Genomic DNA, 26,682 nt, shown 5'->3' with positions numbered 1-26,682 from the left:
AGCCACAGATATGTCTCAGTGTCCTAGACAAAAGTAAGCAGAGCAAGTGCTCTAGCACTAATTTAAGCAACACAGATATCCTCTTAGTTATGTAAGCTTATTGGTAGTGTACTATATGTAACACAGCACAAGATTTCATAATAAAGTTGATTAAGACCAGAAAAAAATAGCTTTTATTGATAGCTGTCCAGTATCTCTAGTTCCTAACTGTTTTGCATGTGGTCCTAGTCTAAGTATTCTGGAGTGTTTCAAATTTCAAAACTCCTGTAGCAGTAGAGTGAAGGAAATAGAACCAAAAAGCTACCTCAAAGATCCACATATAATTGATATGTGTGATATTTTCTTGGGCTTCTTCCAAGAAAATAAAGGTGTTTTGGTTTTAGTCTATCTTGCAACCACCTACTTGAAAGTACCATTCACATACTCCAGTTGTGTATATGGAAACAAATTCCTTATTTCAATTGAGTTCCTCTATGTCCTTTTGCAATCTTCTCTTGGTTCCACCCAAACACACAGATTTACATCTGGCTCTTGAATGAACTAATATTTTCCTTTTCCACTTAGCTTTTACATAGGAGGACTTGCTTTCCCCAGATTTTAGGGCCTAAATTTTTGGATGCTGCTGACATCTAAAATCCATGCTGATTGGCAAGAAGAGGGTGTGTCCCCATGATTTGCATAGCTGCTAACTGTTCAATGCTCAACAATAGCCTCAATGGCACAAGTTCCTCTCCAGCAACTTGGCTTAAATTCTGTCCACATGCATTCCTGCTGCTGATCATTCTTTTCCTGACGTATGCTGACTTTTTTTTTTTCCTTTTTCTTTTTTTTCCCCTCAGAAACAAACTTACAGGAATAGAATGTACCATGCTGTATGGCCATCAGGCTGTGGATAAGATTGCATGAGGGGTAAGACAGTGTAGATGCTCCTGCTGTCTTCTCTGTAGGTAGAAGAACGAAGAGATGCAACATCTGAACAGAGCAGTTACCTGATTCTGTAATCATAACTTCTGGAATACAACAGGCAAAGCCAAACGGGAGCATTCGCTGAAGCCACTTCACAGTTGAGATAGACGAGTAACATCACGGTAAATGTGAATGACACTTCATGTGTTTACTCAATGGTGACATCACAAGCCTCATTTAGGCTGTTTTTTCCTCTATCACCAAATTACCATGCTTTGGACCACAGTATGTTTTCTCATCAGTGTAAATGTTTACTCTAAATTATGTGATATTTGTAGTCTGTTTCTGTTTATTACTTGAAAAATAAGACTGCAACTTTGAAATGAGAATTCTCTACCTTATTTAGCTGTTTTTGACTATAGACAAATGGGTTGGCTAAATTCTTTGGTTTCCCAGAGAAATTTCAGAGTAATGTACTGTTAAACAGAAAGCAAAGGCAAATACTTAGTATACTATGTAAATGAGGAAGTATAAAGTGTCTGTACGGTGTATTTTACTATCTGTGACCTGAGCAACTATCTTTCTGCATCTGCTACAAAACTACCAATGAAACAATGGTTTTAAGGTATGAATAGGATTTGCTGTGTGACCCTTCAAATGAGATGGTCTCAATACTTACTGTACCTGTGGACTCTTCTAATAGCTTCCCTGTGACTCCCTTAGCTTATTCTGTGATGTCAAACTGAAACTTTATTTTAAATTTCACCACAAAGCAATGCGGATTATGCTGGAAAGATCAGTGACTGAGTCTTTTCACTTTGGCTCTCATAACAAACAAAAATAAATACTCTGCTCAGCAAGAAGCAGGCTTCATTGCTCAGTTCATGGGTGTATGAAATGTACATCCAAGAAGTTCAGCAAATTGTCATTTCCACTGCATCAGTTTGAACAGACTGATGAAACGGTGGCCTAAATACTGACCCAGAAATGGCCTCTAACACACTATGGCAAAGACAGCTGGCAATAACCTTAAACTGTGTTAAAACTGCTGTGGACAACATCAGTGTCACTTCTTTGTTCATAAAGAACTGTGTGTTGAGGCTTAATTTTGACAATTTACGTTAGTTTCCTTTCAAAAGCCACATATGTGCTGAAGAATGTCAGTGCCTTGCTGCAGTGTGTGAGCAGCCTCACTCCCCGCCACCTTGGGGATGTGCTGACGTGTGTAAAGCAAACTCCACCATTAGTAAGATTGTAAAGTAGGTATGTTTATTCAGCGCTGGGCAGCATGGGGTTAGTCCCACCAAAGTTGTGTGCACCCCAACGCGGCATTTGCCTTGGTTTTATGCAGTGAAGAGTTAAATATGCATGAAGTTTCTCGATGTGCCTACACATACGCATGACCTATCCCCACTTTAAAATTAGTTCCAGGGAGTCATTTTCATAGATTCCTCCTATCCACACTTGCACTGTGTTTTCTGGTAGTGGTCGCTGGGGGTCATGGGGATGAAATTAATGAGTCTTCCTCGTCACCGCTGGTTGACCTCTCATCTCAGCGCAGACTCATAAGCTTTTCAGCTTCTGCTTAAAGCGCAGATTCGGTTTCAGTTGATTCTTAAAATGTTTCCTCTTTTCTATCAGGAACTGTTTTTCGTGAGGAATCCCAGAATTTCCTGCCTCAGTTTCTTTGCAAAATAGGTAGTGGAAGATATCGTACCTGTCCCTTACTTGTCTTATTTACTAAAGTTCTTTTGGCTGCCTTTCACATGCCCGTTAGCCTATCTTATCTACTAAAATTCTTTCAGCCTCCTCTCACTACTACACATCTTTGATCGTTATTGTCGCATCAACTCCCTTTAACAAGTCTTTCAGGGCTCCCTTCGTTGCATTTCTTTTCAAAATACGCAGCGTACATCCCTAGAACCCAGCGGGCTGCCACCCAGCGGCGAGCCGCGCCACACCCAAAATGGCGGCGGCAGCGCTCCGCCTCCCCTTTGCCGTCACACCAAGATGGCGGCGGGGCGGGCCGGAGCCGGGAGCGGCCCCGGAAGCTTGGTGGCGCTGGCGGAAGGGGACGTGCAGCGAGCGCCGGCTGGGCTCGGCCCTCCCGCCGCGGCCACCATAACAGGGCGGCGCTGAGGGGGCAGGTGAGGGGCGGCGGGGCGCGGCGGGGCCGCCCGGGGGCGCGGTGGGGCCCTCCCGGCTGCGGGCGGCCGGGCCCGGCCTGGCGCCGCTGTCCCGAGGCCTGCGGCCTGACAGGGCCTGAGGGGAGCGCGGCCTGGGGAGGTGCAAAATCAGCCCCAAATCAGCCCCTCGCCCCGGGGCAGCGCCCCTCTGAGCGCGGCTCTCTGGGCTGGAGCTGCTCGTCCCTCAGCTCGGGGCTGGGGGAGCTGGGCAGGCCCCGTCGGTGCGGAGAGGGGGGCGCGGGGCGAGCGGTGGGCGGCAAGGCGAGGTGTCGCTGCGCTGCTCCTCGCGAAGTGAGCTGAGGAGGATAAAAATCGTCCGACTGCTTCTTTACGCGTTGCTTTATTTTTGAAAATGAGGTCAGCTTGCCAGGGGAGAACAAAACGGTAAAGGTGCGCCTTTGCGGAGTAGAGCCCAGAGGAACGTGTGTGTTTAGCAAATCCTGTCTCGTAGGTGTTCTTCTTCACATGTACTTCTAGGGAAGAGCCAAACTACCGTCCGAACTCAGGGCTAGTCGTGTTAGCTGCCTTTAAATCTTACAGGATGCTTCTAGGATTTTCCCCTTCATTCTGTTCTACTTGTTAATATCTTTCTCTTCTCTTACCTTTGATTATAGTTCTTAAGTCTTTCTCTCTGCTGTACTTTAAACACCTCTCTAATCCCTTATGTGTCTGTATTCATCTAGGCTTATGTTGTATCTAGTTCTGTTCAAATGAAGTGATTAGATGACATTTGTTTGGAATCCATGTAATACTTGTTTTCATTAGAATCCAACATCAAAAGTAGTTCGACTTTATGGATTTTAACTACATTACAGTACCATATTATTAACATCTCAAACTCTTCCCACGTGCACCAAAAAGAAATGTAGCATATGTATTGACAACAAATTTAGAGTCTTTAGTTTTGGCTGGAGAAGCCCTAGCTAATTAATAGGAGTAGATATGTTTCATGCTACTCACTAGCAGAAGGTGCCAATTAAGTTCTTTTAATATTGCCATTTAAAATGAAATGAATTACGACAACATACAGTTGTTAAAGTGCATACAAAAATGTGTGAAAGCACATGCTTTTCAATAATTAGATTGTAGGGAAGCCGTTAATATTTCTTTTTTTGTTTTTTTGTTAGTGTATAAATTATGTTGGAGAATGCAGTCATTTTCATGTTCATGAAATGTTTTTCTGCTCAGGTGCCACTTACGTGTAACGTGAAGCAAATACTATGGTGTATTTGCATCACAGTGAATGCTGTAACAGAAACATCTCTTAAGTTTTCCAAATTCTGTCTTTTTTAAAACTTGTTTTCTCTCACCCATTGGATTTTGCTATTCAACCTGTTAGACAGGTTTACTGAGTTAATGGTGCTTTACCCTACTTAGCAGAAAGCATTCCTCAGCTAAATAGCAGTAATAAAGACATTTCTCTTGCCACTCATCTACATAAGATGTTAACTTAGTTATTCTGATATTAACATTGAGTTAATGTTATTTCTGCTATGTGTTTGCTACTTCCTACAATAAATTTGTATGCTTTTAAATAAAACCTTTTATTCATATTTCAGTCTGTGTATGCCAGTATGTGTGCTGTGGGACAGTATAGACACAAGCACGTTAATTCAGTAAAGCGAAGGGGGACAGAAATCCTGCGCATTGCTGCTGAGGCAAAGTGTTTCAGTTTTTCTGGGACTTTAATCTTTAACTAAGCAACCTGAATATTTTAGGTAGTGTTCTAACCTTCAAGAGGAGCTGATTTGAGGACTTCTGATAGTCCTTTGTTTTTCCAAGAAAGAACAGTGGGTGCCTGGCTTTTCTAAAAGGAAAATGGTTTGTTTTCTGCTAGACAGAGGCCTTGTGCTGTTTCACTGGAAGATATCTAGTAGATATTCGGTAATCTCTCCTTGTGATTTGCCTTGAAATAGTGTGTGGATGGTATCTCTGAAGACACCATCACGCAGAGGAATTGATCTCTGATTAAACCCGTGATGATTTTTCTCCTGATCTATTTGCCTTAGCTCAAACGGTTGGGTCTTTGTTGTTTCTTAGAATCATAGAATGTCCCAAATTGGAAGGGACCGAAGAGGATCATCAAGCCCTACTCCTGGCTCCATGCAGGACCACCCAAAAATCAAACCATATGTCTGAGAGTGTTCAAACATTTCTTGAACACTGGTGGGCTTGGTGCTGTGATCTGAGGAGCCTATTACAGTGCTTGAGCACCCTCTCAGTGAAGAACCTTTTCCTGACATTTAACCTTAACCTCCCCGATGAAGCTTCATGCCATTCCTTCAGGTCAGCAGAGAGAAAAGAGATCAGCACCTTCCCTTCCACTCCCCATCATGAGGAGGCTCTAAATCCAGGAAGTTACGACTGAGACCTCGTAACACCAGGCAAACTACAACTTGCTCAAAGAATTTTTCAATTTTAGTTAATTCCGTTCAGCTGTACTGGAGTTTTTCTTTATTTGCAGATTTTACTTTTTTTTTTTTTTTTTTTTTGAGAAACTAAGCTTAATCTGGTCTGTCCTCTACTCTGTCCTTTTTGTCTTTCAGTTGCACTGAATTTGCATAACGTTGTGAACGTTTCCTTTCTTTAGAAATCATTGCAAATATGGGTCCCAGGCGGAAAAACGTGAAACCGTGCTCAGTGAACAGAGAAGGCTCTGAGTCTACCAAAGCTGATGAGCCAAAAGACTACATGAACCAGCTTTCTCATGAAGTGCTTTGCCACATATTTAGGTGAGCAGCTTATTGGAAGTCAATCTATTTATTATTATAGTGTTTTCTGTTTTGTTTTCTGATCTCACCTGCATTGATGCTTGTGTAACCTATTAGAAAGTGTAGAGGTACTGTGTGTACTACTGGATAAAAACTAGGTGAGAAGGGGGGAGAATTGGTCTTTCAGTTCCAGAGTTCATTTGGACACTAACTTGTGAATGCCATGAATAGTAGAATGACGAAGAACTAAAAAAAAAATATTTAATTTTGTTCACAAATGCGGGATGACAAGTGTTTAAATATTGATTTTAGTCCAGAAATGTATCTCAGGTATTACAAAGCTGATATGCATGTTATTTTGAAATTGTTGTGCCTGTTTTGTAGTAGATGCAGAAGGGAACTTGGATGAATGTTCTCTCTCCTACACCACAACTTCAGGATGTTTACCCATACCGATGATATTCAAAACATAGTGACTTACTGACAAGTTCTTTAAAAACAGTAGCTCCCCCAAAATATTTTCCAACTAAACGTGCTAGTATGTACTAGAAAATGAAAATATCTTTAATTGAACTGTGGAAAAAAATGTGGCAAATAGTTTGGTTAGCAGCATTTATTAGAGAACTAAAGCATCTCTCCACTTTAATATTGTGTTTATACCTTAAATATCCTATATTCAGCATCAAAAACTGGTGGTTCCTTCTCTGTAGCCAGATCTCACGCTATTAGAGTACTGTCTGAAAATTCCATTTAAATTAATATTATTAGGCATTCAAAACGTACAAATTCATGTAATTATGCTTGGGATGTTTTTTAGTTTGGAAAAGCCGAAGGAATCCACATCTGATAAACCAGAGGGGTGTTTTTTCCTCTCCCAAAGGTACCTTCCCTTGCAGGATATCATGTGCATGGAATGCCTGTCCCGGAAGCTGAAGGAAGCAGTCACTCTTTATCTGCGAGTAGTGAAGGTTGTGGATTTATGTGCAGGCCGTTGGTGGGAATACATGCCCACTGGTGAGTAATGCACTCACTCAAGAACTGCATTAAAGTGGTATTGAGCGAAACTGGCTGTTATTTCTGCTGACATACACAGGATGAATTTTCAGAAGCAGGAAGAAGAGTTAGAAATTTAATTTTTTTTGACTTCTTGTGATGTTTGGATGTCTTCCTTGAGTATGTGGTTTGGATAATTTATCAGTCTGTATATATACATGTGTGCGTGTTGGATATTTTTGTAGCAGAAATGGGGAATCTTGTAGCAATCTGTAAATACAATCTATGTTTGTCTGATTATTGTAAGGGGGTTAATCCAAGAAGAGGCTGTTTACATGCAGGCAGGAAAAAGTACAATGGAATGAGAGAGCAACTCATCTGCCACCAGTTAACAATGTAAGAATAAATAAGTTTTGATATCACACCTCAAGCCATCTTCAGAACAAAAGACAAATTTAGCAACCTAGGTCAAGTCTGCGCATGTTAGGGTTTCTCTTAAGGTTTGTTGAGGGAGAGAGCTAAAATAAATGTATTCTGAAAGTCAGAAGATCTGTGAAGTTAGATTTATTAGGACTGGTATTATATAGATGGTTAGACCTAACCTAAGACAGATGTAAATACAGTCTTCAAATACTGTCTTAAATTTACTCATTTTAAATCCTTATCTGTTGTGTTACGTTAGAATAATCTTTCCTTAAGAAACTGTCTCATTTCATTGGGAATTGTGAGTTCCGGTGAACAGTGACACAGATAACTGATCTAGCTAGGTGTTTTTGAACCATGTAGTTGATAAATGGAATTCCCAAAAAGATAGAGACACAAAGCCTGTCTGCAGATTTGCTCTTTCTGAAATGAAAGTATAGTTAACTCTGTAGCCATGCAGCTACTTTAAAAGAAACATACAGCGGGACTGCAAAATTCAAGGCAGAAGAGTATGTAGGTCATAACTTATAGAATCTGGAAGTGGAAGACAAGTTATTGCTTCACTGAACACGTCTTTTGACATTGTAGAATTTGTACTACCATATTAAGAGGACAGCGTATTTGGCTTTCCCGTTACAGCTAGGTGTCTGCTGTTACACAAATACCAAATCTGTTGTTGTTATCTTAGGTTTCACTGATTCCAGTTTCCTAACGCTGCTGAGGAAGATGCCAGACATTGAACAACTTTATGGTCTTCATCCCAGGTATCTTGAAAGACGCAGAGTCCGTGGCCATGAAGCGTTCAGCATTCCTGGAGTTCTAGAGGCTTTGCAGGCCTGTCCAAATCTGTTGGTGAGTGGCTAGATTCTAGATTCAGAGAGAACCTCCTTCAACAGCTGAGATGATCTGTGTTAACAGAAGAAATGTGGCAGAGCATCATTGCCAGTATGTTTTCAGGGCTTTCTGTTCAGACCTGTTTTTTATACTCAGGTCTGACTGTATTATGCAGCGGTTAATTGTGACTCTATTCGCAAATGTACAACTAGCTTGGAATCAAGTACTATTTTTAATTGCACCAGTAAGAATCACAGGTGATGTTAAGTCCAGCCATGAATTTAAAGTCTTATTCTTCTGCGTTTTAAAAGATAAGTCTTGCTACAAATGTACAGTAAAATGACACACTGCATTATATCTCTTGTTACTGAGAAGTTTACTTGGCTAATAGAATATTGTTGCTTAAATTGGTATAAGAGCGTTTGTTTTGCTTCTTTTTATCCAGGGTGTTGAAACCTCTCATTTAGAGCTGGTGGAAGCTATTTGGACATATATGCCACAAGTTCATATTTTAGGGAAGTTTCGTAATCGTAATGGTGCTTTTCCAATCCCTCCAGAGAACAAGCTGAAAATTCCTATAGGAGCTAAAATTCAGACTTTGCACTTAGTAGGTAAGTGTTTAGTGCTGAAGTGGTTGGCTTCCACGCAGGTGAATTTTAAAGCTTTGAAAATTTGTGAGATTGTCATTGTTTTTGAGAGAGGAATTTTTTTTGGAATGTGTCATTTTTGAAACATTAGTTAAAATATATGTGATGGCAGATCCAAAGTATAAATTCTTTAAAAAAAAAAAAAAAAATGTTGACAAACTGAGGTGAACAGCTTATGTTTAAAATCTTTATAACTTTTATTACATGCCACATAGCAAAGAAAACATTCTGCTCTTAAAGCCAGAGTATTAATCTAAAGAAAATTACCTTAGAGTTTATAATTCTCAATGCGTTGTGTAAAATGGTACCCTGTATGAACTTTTATTTTGTTTATACATTATTAGGGGTGAATGTCCCTGAGATTCCTTGTATCCCAATGCTGAGGCACCTATATCTGAAGTGGGTGAGACTCACCAAACCACAGCCTTTTAAAGATTTCCTTTGTATCAGCTTACGCACTTTTGTAATGAGGAATTGCGCAGGTAAGAGCGGCTCATCTGTAGAGGGGATGTCTTAGCATGTAGCAAATCTAGTAATTCTGTTAAAACTGCATAGGTACCAATTAACTGCAAATGGAAATCTTATTGACTAGATTCTGAAGAGTTGTTTTATTTGCAGTGTTGGATAGAAATGTCCTCTACATTATTAAATTATGTAGTTCTGTTGACTTCTTGATCTAGAAGGATTTATGTGGACACGTTTGAATTCTTTAATGTGGTATGTTCAATTTTGTTAACTGAGCAACCTTTGGTCTATATTGGTCTGTTCTACGCAGGACCCACAAATTCTTTGAAGTACGTTCCCCTAGTGACGGGCCTGGCTTCTGCCCGAAATTTGGAGCATTTAGAACTGGTTCGTGTTCCGTTTCTAGGAGGACTTATCCAGCATGTAGTAGAAGATAGCTGGAGATCAGGTATGGAACTTCTTTTATTTCGTACTTTAATTAGATAGATAAAAATAAAAAATGCTAGCAAATACAGGAGATATGAAGCTTAACTTTTTTATCTGTAGCATAGCCTTCCTTAATAATTATTTTAAAGGTGTCAGGTTTGGAACTATGGTTCTGGTGCTAAATATTGCTCTGTATATAGTGCTCTGTATTGAATACTGTTTAATCTTTTAACTGTAATTACTTCCAGACTGATATGTTAACCTTTCAATTGCATTTGTTGGTGAGTAGAATGGGCAGGATTGGAGGAGCGTTGTTGCAAATATATCTTTAAATGGATTTGATTAAAAAAAAAAAAAAAAGTGTTCTGTTAATTCTCTTGTCAAGACAACACTGGTGGAAATATGTAAGGCTTAAGGATGTTATCTATAACTGAAATGAAAGAATGTTTTTTTGCCAGGTGGTTTTAGGAATTTGCACACTATAGTTCTGGGAGCTTGCAAAAATGCACTTGAAGTGGATCTTGGCTACCTCATCATAACTGCTGCACGAAGGTATAGTCCTTCAGATCTTTCTTTTCCCCTTTTTTTTTGAAAATAAGATCTAAGTAATAAGGTTCAAGAATATGAGGAAGTAGAGCAACCTTCAAAAGTTTAAGGAATGAGTATTTGTAAATGTCACGTATTCTGTGGCTAAAATAACATGGAGTTCTTTCTGCTTCTGAGTCACTTCGTGTCTTAAGCCTTGTTCTTGAACTTGTATATGAAAAGCGTCATGCTGTTAGTCTCTCAACTCTGATATTGCTATGTAACTGCAAAACTCTGCTGTAAAGATACAAATACCCTCTTATTCCTGCTATTTTTGAAATAATATTTTCGTTCTGATACCAGAGGGCATCTTCTTGAGTGTTTTTTATGGTAATTGTGGTTTGGCATGCCTTTTAATGTGAACAATTCTTGGTTGTGTTCAGGTTGCATGAAGTGCGGATCCAGCCTTCCTTGACCAAAGATGGTGTTTTTTCTGCTTTGAAGATGGCTGAACTGGAATTTCCACAGTTTGAAACTCTTCATCTAGGATACGTTGATGAGTTTTTACTACAGTGTATGACATTTTTTATATACGTAATTATTTAACAAATGCAAGAATTAAATGATGTCTCGTTGTTGTCTTTTCAGTCATTTTCTAGGAGTGATTAAAAAAAAAATTAATGTACCCTTGGTGAGGCTGCTGATCTCATACAGCAAAATGTGTTTTGTTTTTTTTTTTTTCCACTTCCTGAAGTACTTACTGAAATTAGGAAAGCCTCAGTTTTATTGAAGTGAAGTAATAAGCTTGATCCATTTGCAAATTGGACTAAAATAGGAAATTAGGAAATCATGCAATTAAGGGCAATTTTCTGAAGTTTGTTACTGTATTTTCTGCTGTTTTTTCCATAGGTAAAATGACAAATGGGGACTTGGTGAAATATGGCTTGGCTGATGTGGTTGAAAATCCAGGAATTATTACAGATATTGGTATGAAAGCTGTAAATGAGGTTTTTTCTTGCATCAAGTATCTGGTCATTTACAACTGCCCACATCTACATAACCCAAATAATTGGATCACAGGTATTGCACGCTTTTTGAAATTTCAGCAATACTATGTGTGAGCGATTGCTCACATCTTGAGCTATTCATCCTGAAACTTAACTTTTAAAACACAAAATCCTCTTAGTGGATAAGCATAATTAGATATTACAAGGAAAGGTTGAGGTATTGAAATGTACTTGCAAAAGGTGTTTAATGTCCTTTGACCACATGCATACTTTGTATATAGAAATTTCATATACAAATGTAAACATGTTTATTTGCACTGATAGGCGAGGAAGAAATCAGTATTATTTCTTTTTAATTAGTATTTTAAATATAAAATTCATCATAAAATTGGCAGCATGTCCAGTTTTTGAAATACATATTTTAAGTATGTATATTTTTATTTAATGCCTCTTGAATGCACATTCTTTCAGGTTTGGTGGTGAGAAGATAGTCAAAACTTTGGCCCCTTGGATTTTATTTTCCTTTCCTGAAAGCGGGTAAAAGTACTATAGAGACAGTGACAAATAGAATGGGGTTCTTGTCATGTGGATGCTGACACTTTATGAAATAGAGATGAAAATACAAATTTATTTTTGTGCAGTCATTGGATAACCATAAGATGATAAAATGACTTGTGACATTACTCACAGGAACTCTACAGAGGACAACCCAATGTTACAAACTAAGACATCCACAGAATTAACTTGTTTTGCTCTTTACAATTTGAAGGTTGGTAGAATATGAAAAACCCATGGAGTGATATTAAAACAGATTTTTTTTTTCTTCACACTACTGCTTATTCTATTTTTTTCGTAAGTACAATTGACGAAGAATGGTTTGGAACCATAATGATGCTGGTAGTAGTCAAAGCTGGAGATACCAAAGCTGCCTATTCTCAGATCTGGAATGAGTATAAAGATGAAAAACTGAAATAGCAGTTCTTAAAAATAAAAAAAAATAATTAAAAAAAAATGCATCTCTTTTCTGCAGATCATTCAAGATGGACCCGACTGGTTGACCTCACACTAGTGCGATGCCATGCGATAAAGCTAGATTCTTTTAGTCAGTTCATTGAGTTATTGCCAAGCTTAGAATTCATTTCTTTGGACCAGATGTTCCGTGAACCTCCTAAGGTGTGTATTTCGATGACTGCTTTTTATTTCGGCCTGGTCAGTTGAAATACGGTGAACTCTAGCTGTTATGTATGCTTTTAAGTTGTAATACATTAAATAGCTTGGTCAATAAATTACTTAGGTTGCAGTTGCTATTATCATGTTTTGTTAGGGAGAATGATGCTTCTTTTGAAGATAGAGTAGTGATATTTATGATGTTTGTGACCAGAAAACATGACTCGTGTTGATTCCGTGTTCTGTTTAGATCTCTGCTGCTTTTTCAATTTTTTGATTTTATTTATTTTTTTCAAGCATAAGGATTTGTGTAAAATGGTGAGGGCTTTTTTATGATATTGTAGTGGGTGAAATGGGGGGTATTGTTCCTCTACTGGAGTGCTTTCAAAGCTTGAGAATTTCATTTTTAATGTTCTTTCTCTCATACTGTAACACAAATCTTTGTAACAGCTGTTGTAACATAATGAAAACTGCTTTCTTTGATCATAAAATTTATCTTGAGGCTACTGCATTCCAGGAAGACTATATGATCTGCTACTTCTATTGATGTAATATGATCTCATATCATATAATTCAATAAAGTAAGATTTTATGCCTTATGGAGTTCCCTTTCATTCAGAGTTTAACAGAGAAGTGAAAGTTTTCTGGGTTGCCAAACTTAAGACACTTCTGCAATGTGTAGCATAAGCAAATATTAGGAAGTTTCCCAGTTCTTCATATGCATGTTGGTTGCCTATCTTGGGTACTACTGACAGAATGCCTTTTCTGTTGGTATTAGAATATGTTACGGGGATAACCTATTGCTGTTTTCAAATCTTTATAGTTGCTCTTTGCTTTCAGGGTTGTGCTCGTGTGGGCCTAAGTGCAGGTACAGGAATTGGTGTCTCATCTGCCCTGGTCAGCAATCAGAACTCCAACAATGACAATGACAACAACAATAACCACCAAAACAACAACAATCCCAACATCCACCACAACAATCACCAGCACCCAAATGACCAAAATGAGGAGAATGAGCTGCGGCAAGATGGGCAAGCTGAAGAGCAGCAGATTGCAGCTGATGGTAATCTGAGATCTTTGTTAACCTTTGGGGGAAGTAAAGGTATTTGCATTGCCATTTACCTAGAGTCCTATGTAAATGAGAGAAGATACTGGTATGTGTTGAAAACTCATTACCCTTACAGTTCCTGGTATGTAGCTTCTTTAATCTTTCTAACCTTTTTTGAGGGCTGTCTGCATATTTCTGACACTTCTTTGATAAAAGCTATCTTTCTATTGTGTCAAATAGCTGGTTTAGGAACATGACAATTAAATGACTTGCGGCAGTACAGATGTTAACAATGTGAAATTTCAGTGTGATGCTCATCCATGGATGTGTGAAGTGTTTTCTAAGCTCTGCTGGTCAGGTCTGGGACAATGTCACAGTGTCAGCGTGTTTTTAAGATTTCCCAGCAAGGGCAGAAATCATTGGAGGGAATGAATATGTAAATCCTGTTTGTACTGCTAACTGCAGTGGAACAAGGCTCTTTGAAGAGTGGAAAATCTGGAAGAAGTAAATCCCCAAAATTAGGCTGGTGCCTTAGTTAAGGAAAAAATGTAAAATAAGTCTTTGCAGGGCTTCAGTGTGCAACCTTGAGGCTCCTTGAAGGAATCAAAGCAGCTGTTATTTAGTTCTCAGTGGCTCTTTGAATCTCCATGGGTGCCGGTTGTATTCTACTTATGCTTATGGGCTCTGTTCCTTTTATTTCCTTGTGTTGACATTATGTCAATCTTTTCAGCATTAAATGAGATGGAGGAGGTGGCACCAGAAGAAGGGGTGGCTGCAGGGCAGGGCCACAACGATGTCCCTGCTCACAGTCAGGCTATTGTTCCTATGGATGTCGATGAAGAGCAAGCAGGTAATATTTTGGTTTTGGAAAGAAACTACCTTTTGGTATCCCCTTCCTGAGGGGTTAAATTCTTCAGTATAAGCCTGTTTTTGAATGGTTTTCTTCAGCTGGGATGTCTGATACATTGGAAATAAAGATGCTAGCACAGCTTACTGCTGTGAATAAATTTATTCTATTTTAAAGTCTGTTTTGCATTCCCCAGTTTTCTTCTGCCTATGTAGTAAAAGATCTGGATATTAAAGTTTTATTTATGTGCTGAATATAATCAAAGGCTCTGAAGGCCTGAGTAAGCTTGTGCTGTTCTGATACTGACCACACTGGTGTACTGACCTCACTTCTTTCACTGCAGTGCATGGAGTCTCTTTTTTGCATTTTTTAAGTCAGAACAACTTGCTTCAGTATTCATTTAATTTTTGTTAGTGACATCTGTAAGGCAGCCTTGAAATCTTTTATAGCCACCATTTGCTGGACAACATAATTGTATACTAAATATGCCAACACCATGAAGTAGCATACGGGTATGCTGGATCTGTTTGCTTTCTCAAGATAGCTCCTGAAAAAGGTTATTTAACTTCATATTCTTGTTCATTTACTGTATTAGTCACAGGTAGATGTGTCATTGTGATTGAGTAACTATTTTAGTTAGTAGGCAAGAGCGGTAACTAACAGTGCACATTTATCTTCTAGGTTTCTAGTAATTCATGCTTTTCCTTTGCACCTCTACTGGTGGGATTAGAAGGGTAACTTCAGATGTTCTGGCCTTCTGTCCTTGTGGTGGAAGTTTCAGGAACTGATTGTAATACATAGTGCAGTTACTCTTAATGATTGTGGAAGAACCTTCAAACTATTCTGAAGCAGAGAATCTTGACTGTGAAAACCCATATTTTGTCGTGCATTGTGAATCTTCCAAACTTTCCTTACCAAACTAGAATGTCTGGTGCTGAAATGCAGTGATTTGCTCTTCCCATATCTGGGTTTTAATAAAGGAGACACAGAAAGGGTGGATAAGTTGAACGAAATTCATCTTGTTACTTTTTCAAGTGATTCTAAAAGTTCTTTGGCCCTTTAATCTATGATTCACTTATTTTTATGTGAACTGTTGCCCTTCTTTTTTCAGGACCAAGTGGTATTCAGCCTGTTGTAAAACCAGCGCCTATTACTGTCCATGATTCAGACAGTGAGGATGAGGAAGAAAACATGGGAAATTCAAGAGCCTGCATCACTAACAACATTGCACAGAATTACTCTGATGGAGAGGAGAAAAACAGAGATCCAGTGGAAATTAGAGAACCTTCAGGTGTGGAACAGTTGGGTGAGGGCTGGGCACTGTTGAGCAAAATTTACTCTTTAAGATTCAGTCCTTTGGGCCTGTTTGGTTCTACTCCATTGTGTTCCATTCCATTTTATTCCTTATGGTTCAGTTCAATTTACAGTTTTGTAAAAGGCATGTTTATTTGCCACCTTCTCTTTCTGTTGTTAATATCCAATCCAGAATGAAGATGCAGGGACACCTCTCTCTGAGTTCTGATCACACAGTTGCTGTACAGAGACAGATAAAAAATAATGGTGCTGCGCTACTCTGCAGGCAGAAGAAACCTTCTATTCTTCTGTATTTGCAAGTGCACATAATTTATCATGTATCTGAAGACAAATTTGTAGCTATGTTGTCTTTATGATTCATCTGCCAAAGCATTGCTGCTGATAGAAAAAGTGACAGTTGTAGCCATCTTCTAGTTCTTACAGGCGCTGTGGGAGTGTCCCAGAGGGGACACTTTAAAGGCTACTTTACTTTGATGGGAACTTTGCAAGTTAGAAAGAATTCTCAGGGTGATGTTCAGTACTCTCTGAACCTCTGTACCTCTGAAAAGCGCTCATGTTTACTGTTTGTGTATATATATATTTATTAGTGGTATAAATATTATTATGACTCCTTTGGAGTCAGAGGCTTAGAGCTTTGTAGTAGGATGATAACTATAGAGTTACTGAGTTGTCGTCTCTTGTAGAGTTTACAGCTATTAGCTGCACATCTGTGGTGCTGTCAGAGTTCTCTGTCTGATGCCATGTGACGTACTGCTTTCCAGCAAAACAGATGATGTACTGTTCTAAGTGGTTTCATATGCATGTAAAACAGGAGGAAGTCAAAGTCAAATTATAAGTAATTGACAGATGAAGTGCATATGGTCTTAAGCCTTGGTCAGTATTTAGCTAAGCAATTAGCATAAAAGTCCTGCATTGTGAATGACCGAGACATGTACTGGTCTAGTACTGATTTCATTTCTGCAAAGCCTGAGGCAAATCAAGGCAGCAAAGTATCTTCTTATAACCAGCATACTCTCTGCCCATCATCCCCACTGTCATTTTAGTACATTTCAATGAGGCTGTAGGGCGCTGTGCTTACAGCATAGATGTCAGTTCTGTTTTGGGGCTTGAAATAACCCGCAATAGTGACAAGCTGCATTTGGAGACAATTGAAATGAACTTTTATAGAGCCAATAATGATTTTGGTGGCTTGGTTTAATGTAATTAGCTGAGAGGATTAAGATAGTAGACATCTGAGTTCCAACTGTGATTTGTATGTTGTTCGCTATGGATTTTTGTTCATCTGCAAACTGAGACTAGTACCTAGCAACATCGTGTTTTGTACCCAGAAGGGGAGCTAAGGATTGCTGTTGAAAACAAAGTTTAGTCACATCTATGTTGCTATCTAATTCTTCAGATTTATTCTTCATACTTAAGAAAGCATAAACCTAGTATTATCTCTATGTTTTGTTAATATTTTTGGGCTTTGGCCTTTTTAACCAATTGATTTGTCAAAATGTTAGCATTTCTGGCAAATATTTACTGGGAAACATACCAGCATACTACTATAAAAATAGCTGCAAGGCTTTATAGAGATTCAGCAACTGCTGGAACTGCTATTAATTCCCATATCATCATCAGGAGTTGCGAATAGCAGAATAGTCCTGTCAAGATTCGTTATTATCCTCTAGGCTACCTTCTGTTAAGTAGTCTAACAGAGTAGCAGTCTCTATATATTTGAAATGTGTATTGGGTTGTCTCATTGTTCTTTCATGCTTTACTTACAGTGAGCGGTAAAGGCAAGACACCACTGCGGAAGAGATGCAGTGTCAGCCAAGTGGGCCAGGCAAAGCAGTTCCATGCTGAGGAAAGCAGCTGTGAGAAAGGTTGTCAAGTAACAAGTGAGCAGATTAAAGCTGACATGAAAGCAGCAAGTGACATGCCTGAAAAGAACAAAAGCAAGGATTCTTACCCGGGTTGCAGTAATGCAACAGGATCAACAGGAACATCCAACTCCTGCAGTGGTGTTTCTCCTAGCCCTGACTGTGCACAGACAGCTGGTAGCCATGCTGCTGGCACCAGCCCAGCAGCTGCAGATGAATCCAGGCAATGTGTCTGCTCACCTAGTAAAAGTGAAGGTTCCAGTGAGAGAGAGACTGAGGAGAGCTCTGTTTGTTCCAGGTGTTCCTGCTACAAGCCACAGGACACACAGTGGAGGACTAGTGGGTGTTGTGATGGGGAATACCCATCCACGAGTGGAGCCTGTGGGAACGGACCAAATAGGTCAGATTTTGCACTTAGGACTCTGCCAAACTGTGGCTCTCCAGGAGAGGCAAGTGATGAGAGGACTAGTGGGAGTGCCTGTGGGCCTGCCAGTGGGGAGGAGAGCATGGGCTCACAGCAAAGGAGCTGTGAGCTGAAGTATAAAGAAGAGTATCCTCGCCGACCACTAACAAGAGCTAGAAGCAAGCTGTCACATGTCCCTCTGGTGTCAGAGTCAGGTATGGCCTATATGCATATGTTCATTTCCGAGTAAACTACTGTGCTGGCACGAAACAGTATTGAACAAGAGCAACAGCCACAGGTAATACTGAAGTTAAACATGAAGTTTACTGATTAATAATATAAAACTGTGTTGTTGTCAGAGTATTGATCTGGAATGTCTGACTTCACTGCCATAGCTAGGTAAAATAACAAATCTCTGTAAAGAATGCTAGTGACTTTTTTTTTTCTCCATGCAAGTATTTCTGTATGTTATCCATACATACTAAACATTGTTTGATTTACTCATTTGAAAACCAAATGCAACTTCTTTTGACAGCATCTCTCTTCCTGTGAAGGCTGTCATTCATTGAAACATAAGACTGCCTCCCCCATTAAAATTCTCCCTTTAAAAGGAAGAAGACAGCAGGTACGCTCAGATCTTAGAAAGAAGGCAAAAGTTAATAACTAATACTTTATCAAGCAATAAAGAAAGCCGTGATTATGATTGAGCTATAATACTGCACAAGCTTGTGCACATCCATATTGGACTTTACTTCCAGGTTTATTAAGGCATGATGATCAAATGTGTTGAAAATTGTCTTTTTATTAAGTAAGTTCACTTTTCACATCATCTAAAACGTATGGAAAAAAACAAAACAATAAGATAAAATCCTGATGGGCTGAAATGAAGCCAGAAATGTTGGGAGAGAAGAATTAATGTAAGGGATGAACTTGCTGTTTCTTCCGAATATGCTTGCTTGCCAAAGTAATCATCTTAGTTCGGCGTAGCACAGTTTTGTAATTACCTCATATATCCAGGATTCTTTCCTGAGAATATCTGGCAAGTAAAATGAAATTTAAAAATTAAACATGTAATTACAGAACTGTATGCATTGGAGGTAGAAAGGATCGATAGTAGATTGATATGTCTGTTAACGTGGAATGATTCAACCACAGCATGTCCCAATATCTTTCCAATTCCCAAGCATTAGGAAAACCTAAATCACCTAGGAAGTTGTTACAAAGCTGAATGCGTTTCAGCTTGAAGAAATGATCTTGTTTTTAAATTTAAAATGTCTGTTTTCTACCTTGTTCCATTATAACCAGATATTAGTCTACAGAAATCAAAAGAAAATATTTCCTCCCTATCCTTGTCCATTACCAAAAATAACATTAAGTCAGTCAGATCTAATTATTACTTCATTGCAGAGTTGGAAATGTTTTTCCTTGAATAGCCTAAAAATGTGCCTTAAATATCATTGCTTTCTATTATTCTGGCATAAATTAAACTGATTTTCAGCTTCTGTAACAAACCTATGTTTGATAGTAGAAATTGGTTTCTTTGTAATTATTTAAACAGTGGAACAATAATAATAAGTGAATAATAAAGACAGTGAATTATTTTTTTTTAATTACCACTTACTAGCTGGCTAAAGGATGATGTGTAATTTTAATTTTTACCTTAGTGAAAATGCAAGCTACAATTTTTCTTGTAGTATTTTTTTTTCATTTAGACTTGTTTTAGTTTTTACTTGTAGTGAAGCAAGCTTTTCACATGTTAAAAGCATTTTGTATTGAACCTTCTGTAAGGCCTTGGCCTGTACCTTGAACAATTCAACACAAAATTGGAAAATCCTACCAATGTTACACGTAGAAAGTATTTCTCTAACTGTAGATACTCTAGGAATTGTTAAAAACAAACAAAACAAAAAACAATAGCAACAAAACCAACCAAAACCAAACAAAATAACCCCAAATCAAAACATGGGAATCATCATTCATGGATATCAAGCTACTTAACATTGCATCTTTCAGTCTGTGGATTCCTTAAAGAATTGGCCTGAATTTTGCAGCTCGTTGGTGGAATTTGATGTTAAATAGGAAAAAAGAATTTTGAATGTTAATAGTAATATAGATTGGAGTAAATATTTTGTCTCTAAAATTTTGCACTTTTATCTTGATTATGAATTGTTGTAAATATGCCATCTGTTTAAACAAAAACAAAAGTTAAAGGAAGCTTCATTTTAGTAAAATTTACATTCTTGATCTGTCAATCACAGAAAATTAGTTCTAGGGCATATTTTTTGTCTTGATGTAGGAAGTAAGGGTTGTCATCTATTACAGTTCTTTCAATTTTATGTTTTAAAATCAAACAGGAAGTTGATATCATAGATATAGGTAATGGAGCAAGAAGCAGCTTGGGAACCTCTTAAGTATTTTATACGTGGGCATTGTTTGCAATATCAGGAAAAAGTTGGTGACAGTTATATGGAACAGATTTTCAAGTAGTTTGGGGATATTTCTACTATTTAAAACTTTGAAGTTATTTTGGTTCTTGCATTCATTAAGAACATTGTTTGCTGCAGAGAACGAAGAGTAACCTAACAACTCATTATTTGTTCTTTTCTTGGCTCCTCATCTCTGATTTTGGACCAGTAAGTTCAGCAGTCCTGTGTTTTCATCTATGAACAGTGCTTCCCCCTCTCAGGTTATTATTCTTCACAAATGATTCAGAGCAACAAACCTGAACGTGTTTTTTTGGTGCAAGGAAAAGATATATAGTTGTTTGCAGGACAGACAGGTATTTTGATCTAGTTATGTAAGAAATAGGTGTACTAAATGACACTTTCAGCTAGGAATTGCCTCTATGGTTGTTCTCCTGAAATGCAGACAGAGAAAAACTTCTTCTGGTGTTCTGTTTTCAGAGGTGGCCAAGCCAAAGCCACGGCAAACCACAAAGCGGAAAAGGACAGCTGACAAGTCCACAAGCACAAGTGACCCAGTTATTGAGGATGATCATGTTCAAGTAAGGTCTCTTCCTCACCTGGTACAGGTTTATCAGCTGGCTGTGCTCATGAACAATGATACGGGAACACAAGCTTGTCTTCTTTGTAGGGCCAGATGATGTTGCTGTTCTCTTTTGTCCTATCAGTACAGAGGAAAATTCTGTTAGGCACAATGATTCTCTGACAGGCTTGTGAAGAGCAAAGTACAAGCTAAAGCTAAAACTGAAGTTTGTCAGATGCTCATAGTTATAGTGCTGCATGAAGTCCTGCCTTCCCGTACTGTTCTTGATGTGCAGGGGGAAATTTTATTCTTTAGCATTTATTTTTGAAATGACAGCATAGGCTACTGCTGTTAAAGGAAATATGGGATATGTAATTACCTCTGGATATATCAGCTCAGCTGTTATGTTGCAGGCTGGAAGTTTTCTTAGTGTGTGAATAACAGATAGGTGTTACTTAGATTTTTCTAATAGAAATTGTGCTTTCTGATATGACTTCTATTTAATCTTGTGAAGTTTTCTTTTGCATTTTGTGATGCTCTGATCAGCAGGAAGACTTCTTTTTCTTATTGCCAGTAGGAGACTAGTCATCTCAAATGCCTGTTGTGTACAGAAGCTGTGTTATGTTTATTAGTATCCAGTCAGTATCTTTCTGTACTTGGCAGTATCCTTTACAATTCAATTTTATTTCCTTTATTTTTTCCCTGAAATAGTTTTTTTTTTAATTATTTCTTATTTTCACCAGGTCCTGACTTTGAAATCCAAAAACCTTGTTGGAATCACCTTGACCAACTGTGGAATAACAGATTTGGTACTGAAAGACTGCCCCAAAATGATGTTTATACATGGTATGTAGCTAATGCTATGCTTGTCTCAACCATCTGGGTTTATTAGAAGCTCCTGAAGGAATTAAAGTTACTCCATTGTTTGTTTTATATTTATCATCTGCTTTGCTACAAGTCAAACTGATGCTGAGAATTACTGCTTCTCAGTTTGATTGTCCCTTTCCTTCTAAGCTGTCTGATATTTAATGAAGATTAGTATCAAAAAATCAACAGTTGAAATTATGTGACATCTATGAAGATAGAGATGTTTATTGAAGAGAGATAAAACAACAATTGGGAACTGATGAAATGAGTTCTAGAACACTTTGTTTTTTCTCTTATTTCTTCCTGCTTCCCTGGACTATTTAGCTGACATACTACCTTCCTTACTGACAAGATAAGAGTCTATTTTCAATTATGGTATTTAAGATACATTAGATTCACATTCTGGGTTGTATGACTAGTCCTGTATTGAAGCATTGGGTCATTTATTGTTTCCTTCAACACCTACACTAAACAACGTGTTCTCTTCTGAAATGAGGTATCTACTTATCAGAGAATGAAGGAATCTTTTTTTAATTTATTTTGGAATATTTCTCTAAACGTGCATTATTCTTTAACAAAATTTTGATGACACGAGCATGATTACTGGAAAGAAAATAGCTTTCCTTTACATTGCATGGCTTTGTGGTACTCTATATTTGATTTGGTTTTAAAGTCAGTGATTTTCATTTGTGGGGATACACAGTTTCAAGTTTTTTTTTTTTGTTTTTTTTTTTTTAAAGAAACAAAGGGAGAAAATGATTATTGTTAGATTAAATTTGTCATGGCCTTTTAAAAGGACTCTTCTAATAGGTTCACAAATTAAAAATTTGATCATGATGGGGATGAAATAAATAGCTGCTATATTTCTTTAAATGTACTTAAATTGCCAGCTATCCAAACCACTTCATTAATTTTTATTTACATTACTTGTTTGTCTTCTTTCAAATCAGTCTGCTCAGAAAATCCTGTGAACTTCTAAGGTCTTTTCAGTAGTATATTTATTTTGTTTTCTTTTGATTCTTTTAATTTTGTTTGCTTATTTATAGCTACAAGGTGCCGTGTGTTGAAACATTTAAAAGTAGAAAATGCACCAGTTGTCAATCGGTTTGACTATGCTCAATGCAAGAAGTTAAACATGGATCAGGTTCTGGATCAGATTCTCAGGATGCCTCCGGAAAGAAACCGGATAATTTATCTTCGTCCAATGCAGCAGGTATACAGCCAGCTTTGTTTAATCATGAACAGTGATGAAGTTCTACCTGTATTCTCCCACCTCTCCTGGCTTCATATGTTCTTCAATTAATGCAAGAAATGTAGATGGTACAATAACTTGTTTATTAAGGCTATCCCATCAAAGCTTTTATTGTAGATTCCAGAACTTGAGTGATACTGTATTTTAAGACTATCTCCAATTGTCATTGCATTAGAAGATAATATAAAAAAACATAATGCATAGGTATCTGTAATCTTTTACTGATACAACAGCAGTTAATCTTTTTACTGCCACTGAAAGCTGCATCTTCTTTGGGTGCTAAACAGTGTTGCAAAACGGTTGTGGTGCTGGGAGCTACCCTTTCTTCCCACAGATTACTTGTAGGAGAAGTAAACACTGACATTTACTTGTTGAGGTCATTTGACAAGTAAATAAGAGAACTTAATTTAGGTTCCAAAAATATTTTTTTTGACTTTAACAGTCTCCCTGGGACATTCTGTGTTATACTGCAGTGCTGCTTCTCTCATGCAAAGTAATGGAAGTTTTTGGGTTGATTTGTCTGACCAAGGGAAGGCTGATTTTGTATAAAAAAAAACAGCTTTTACATGTCTTTGTTTGCCGTCTTTCACAGGTTGATACATTGACTCTTGAGCAAAAGATATTTAGTGGCCCTTATCCATACCACATTTGCATAATTCATGAATTCAGTAACCCACCTAATGTCCGCAATAAGGTGCGCATTCGGAGCTGGATGGACACAATAGCAAATATTAACCAGTAAGTACTTGCCCCTCAGTAGCTTTACAGAAAAGATACTCAATCCTGATTCAAAGATACATTTAGCTGCAGATTACAGTATTCTGTTATCCGAGTAAGAAAAAAAGTTTGGCTAGTGAAGTTTGTGTTTTAGATGGTGTGATAATATAATTTCAGATGTATCTAATGGAAAATGTAGATTAGATAAATGTGGTCATACAAAAACTATTGGAGAATTCTTCAGCTCTATTCCATACAGCAGTAAAGCAATTGAATGTTGAAGGAATCAGGATGGTTGAGGAATATCTTCAAATCAGAAGACAAGTTTCTTTTATTAAAAAAGAGAAAAGACCGGTTTGCTCCGAGAAGTAATCGTAGTTTCTGGGGAAGATGATGTGCAGTCAATTTCAGTTCCTTGCTAAGGAGCAAGAATTCCCAGCAACAGGGACTTGTACACAGTGGCTGTTATCCAGGTACTTTAAGTCAGTGTTTCCATTATTCAGATTTTCCACTGAAATGATTAAAAGGACAAATGCACTTTTGAAGTTTTATTTTAACTGCTTTCCTCATTTATACAATACATATTCTCTGTGGTTACTCTCAAAGGTGAAGGGTCTTACAGGAGAGTTTCTATGGATTCAGGCTTATTAAAGTAATGGTTATGTGATAGGGTCTCCCATTTGGTTCTTCCTCCTCCCCAGTTCACATTTCCTAGCACTACTGGCTGTAATCTTTTCATCCTTCTCTCTAGAGAGCTTATTAAATATGAGTTCTTCCCTGAAGCAACACGAACTGATGAAGACTTGAAAAAATACACCAAGTATCCTTGGGGACGAGATATTTACACTTTAGAAGGTGTGTGTTTATAAAGACCTGAAAGCTGATGCTCTATGTCTTGCTAAGATAAGTAACTCTGAGTGCATCATATTATAAGAGACAGGAATAATAACTCTTATGAGGGAAGTGGAGAACATTTGACAGAGTGGAGGAATTGAAGGGAGGAAGTCCATTTTGACTTGATGAAGGGTGCTGAAGCTGCGGGTGTGCCACTGTCCTCCTATTCTCATCCTGTCTCTCTTCTAGGCATTGTGGATGGCGCCCCTTACTCCATGATTACTGACTTCCCATGGTTGAGATCACTGAGGACAGCAGAGCCAAACAGCTATGCCAGATATGACTTTGAGGATGATGAGAGAAGTGAGTAGTCTTTTTTGATGTGTTCAAAGAACTTTAATTTGTTGCTTGGTCTAAAGCTGACAATGCACGTTACTTCATTTTCTATTATTTCACTACTTTACTAGAATAATCTTGGAACGTCCTTTGTTAGAGATATTTTTAACTGATGTGGTTTTATATATACTTACCTAGATTCAGTTTTAAGGGATGAAGCTCAAGAGGATGAGGAAGAATGAGGATGAGAAATGTATAGCTCTTCTGGCTATACATTTCTCTGATTTTTTTGAAACTGATTCATAGATTCAATGACTATAATGTATATTTGATTAAAAGGAGTAGTTAGTTTAAACACAACGTTAAAGACAAAAAATAAAAGGCTGCTGCTTCATCCTTAATTGCTCTTGTTTGTAAAACATTTAAGTGATCACTGAAACAGGTAACCTAAAACCATGTCAGGTACGTCTCAGGAGTGAGGTTCTGGGATTCCTTTTGTCCACAGACATAGGGACTTAGAGTATATTAAATAAGTATTGGAGCTATTGTAAAACTTAAATATGGGGAGGGAAAGGCAGAACAAATCTGTGAATTCCTTTGTAGGAAATGAATAGTTTTTATTCTTCTGTGCCTTTCACAGCTACTATTTATGCACCCCGGAGGAAAGGACAGTTGTCTGCAGACATCTGTATGGAAACAATAGGTGAAGAGATCTCTGAACTGCGTCAGATGAAAAAAGGAGTATTCCAGCGTGTGGTGGCTATCTTCATCCATTACTGCGATGTCAACGGTGAACCAGTAGAGGATGATTACATCTGAGTGGATCCCCCACCTAACTTTCATCTCCTCCTAAGTTCTGATTGGCACTGCCAGACGAGAAAGCAGGTGGATTCTTTCTGAATGCAGAGCATTTTCTTGAAACACATACACATACTTTGCAGTTGATCTCACTCAGTTTGGGAAAGAGTATGTAGTAAATGTATAATGAAAAGTAAAAATTGTATACTAAGGTTTGTACATAGAGTAAACAAAAGAAAAACTTCCTAATACTGAGACTTTATTTCATATGTTTATACAATTTAATTTAAATTCCATTTTAGTGAAGGCAAATAATTAGAAACAGGGAAGAATATTTGAATTCTTCAGCCCATGCAATTCATAGAAGTATTTTTTTCTTACAAACAAAATCCCATTTGCTATGTTCAAGAGAGTCATCAGAGTCTCTTTTAATCTGTGCCTTTTTCTTGAGCATTTAAGAGTCCAGTCTGAGTAAACCTATTGAGCACAATCTTTGTGTCTTGTGTGCATTTTTCAAAGGGAAAGAATTATTCAACAGTTGTTGTAAAGAAGGCCAGAAGCTAGAAAGAATAGCGATCTGTGGTAGTTTCTAGGCTTCGTAAAAACATTTTTGGGGAAGAAAAAACATTTGGCACCTTAAAAATATGTTCTAAAGCTGTTTATACCACTAGATTTCAATGTAATTGTTTGACTTTTGTAATATGAAAAATGCATTACTAATTTGTTGCTTCCACTCTCTATCATAAATATGCACGTACTAACTGGCTGAAAGCTGATTTTGTCTTTAAGATGGGAAAAGGTATGTGTAATTACTGACATGGCTACAACTATGAAAAGCACACGAGTCATCTGACACAGTCAGCTTTCAGGCTGATTCATGTTCAGCTCATGAATGCAGATTTTCTATACAGTCAGTAAATATTGCCGTGCTTTGTCCTTGAATACTTGTTTTTATCGAGGTTAGAAAATGCCTCTCATTCCCACAGTATTCATAGATGTTTTGTGTGGATGTCCAGAATTTGCTGCAAGTCCTCTATGCAGGTGTTGCTCACTGTATATTCCACTGAAGTCCTTTTGATAGGTATTTGACGTGTTTATGCAGATGTCATTTGACATGTTTAATGCAGAT

At 37.9% G+C, this 26,682-nt stretch overlaps 1 protein-coding gene across 7 annotated transcripts; it reads left to right on the top strand.

Annotated features, from left to right (window-relative positions):
* Window positions 1-2,973: 2,973 nt before the first annotated feature.
* Window positions 2,974-26,248, top strand: FBXO38 (F-box protein 38). Of its 7 annotated transcripts, none has more exons than XM_084295472.1 (22): window positions 2,974-3,053; window positions 5,683-5,824; window positions 6,700-6,817; window positions 7,984-8,071; window positions 8,499-8,664; window positions 9,045-9,182; window positions 9,476-9,613; window positions 10,050-10,143; window positions 10,560-10,690; window positions 11,026-11,196; window positions 12,154-12,296; window positions 13,131-13,353; window positions 14,069-14,188; window positions 15,297-15,476; window positions 17,266-17,979; window positions 20,668-20,768; window positions 21,493-21,595; window positions 22,663-22,829; window positions 23,461-23,606; window positions 24,337-24,440; window positions 24,669-24,782; window positions 25,396-26,248. In XM_084295472.1, exons 2-22 carry the CDS (start codon window positions 5,800-5,802, stop codon window positions 25,572-25,574), a joined length of 3,363 nt encoding a protein of 1,120 aa, XP_084151598.1. In that variant the 5' UTR covers window positions 2,974-3,053; window positions 5,683-5,799; the 3' UTR covers window positions 25,575-26,248. The 7 variants fall into 7 exon arrangements, with proteins under 7 accessions (XP_084151598.1, XP_084151594.1, XP_084151596.1 ...); XM_084295468.1 differs by having other exon boundaries at window positions 6,684-6,817; window positions 7,908-8,071; window positions 25,396-26,246; XM_084295473.1 differs by lacking the exon at window positions 2,974-3,053 and adding an exon at window positions 3,403-3,482.
* The last annotated feature ends 434 nt before the right edge of the window (window positions 26,249-26,682 follow it).

The sequence above is a fragment of the Netta rufina genome (assembly GCF_964035555.1).
Source record: "Netta rufina genome assembly, chromosome: 14".
NCBI lineage: Eukaryota > Metazoa > Chordata > Aves > Anseriformes > Anatidae > Netta > Netta rufina.
Note: the sequence above shows the minus strand (reverse complement) of the source record. Positions and strands in the feature narration are given on the sequence as shown.

Excerpts from the sequence above, each read along its gene's own strand:
- FBXO38 (XM_084295469.1), top strand. The coding sequence starts at position 5,697 with ATGGGTCCCAGGCGGAAAAACGTGAAACCGTGCTCAGTGAACAGAGAA. Across the intron at positions 9,614-10,049 it reads AGAAGATAGCTGGAGATCAG|GTGGTTTTAGGAATTTGCAC; the intron begins GTATGGAACTTC and ends TTTTTTTGCCAG. Across the intron at positions 24,441-24,668 it reads AGATATTTACACTTTAGAAG|GCATTGTGGATGGCGCCCCT; the intron begins GTGTGTGTTTAT and ends TCTCTCTTCTAG.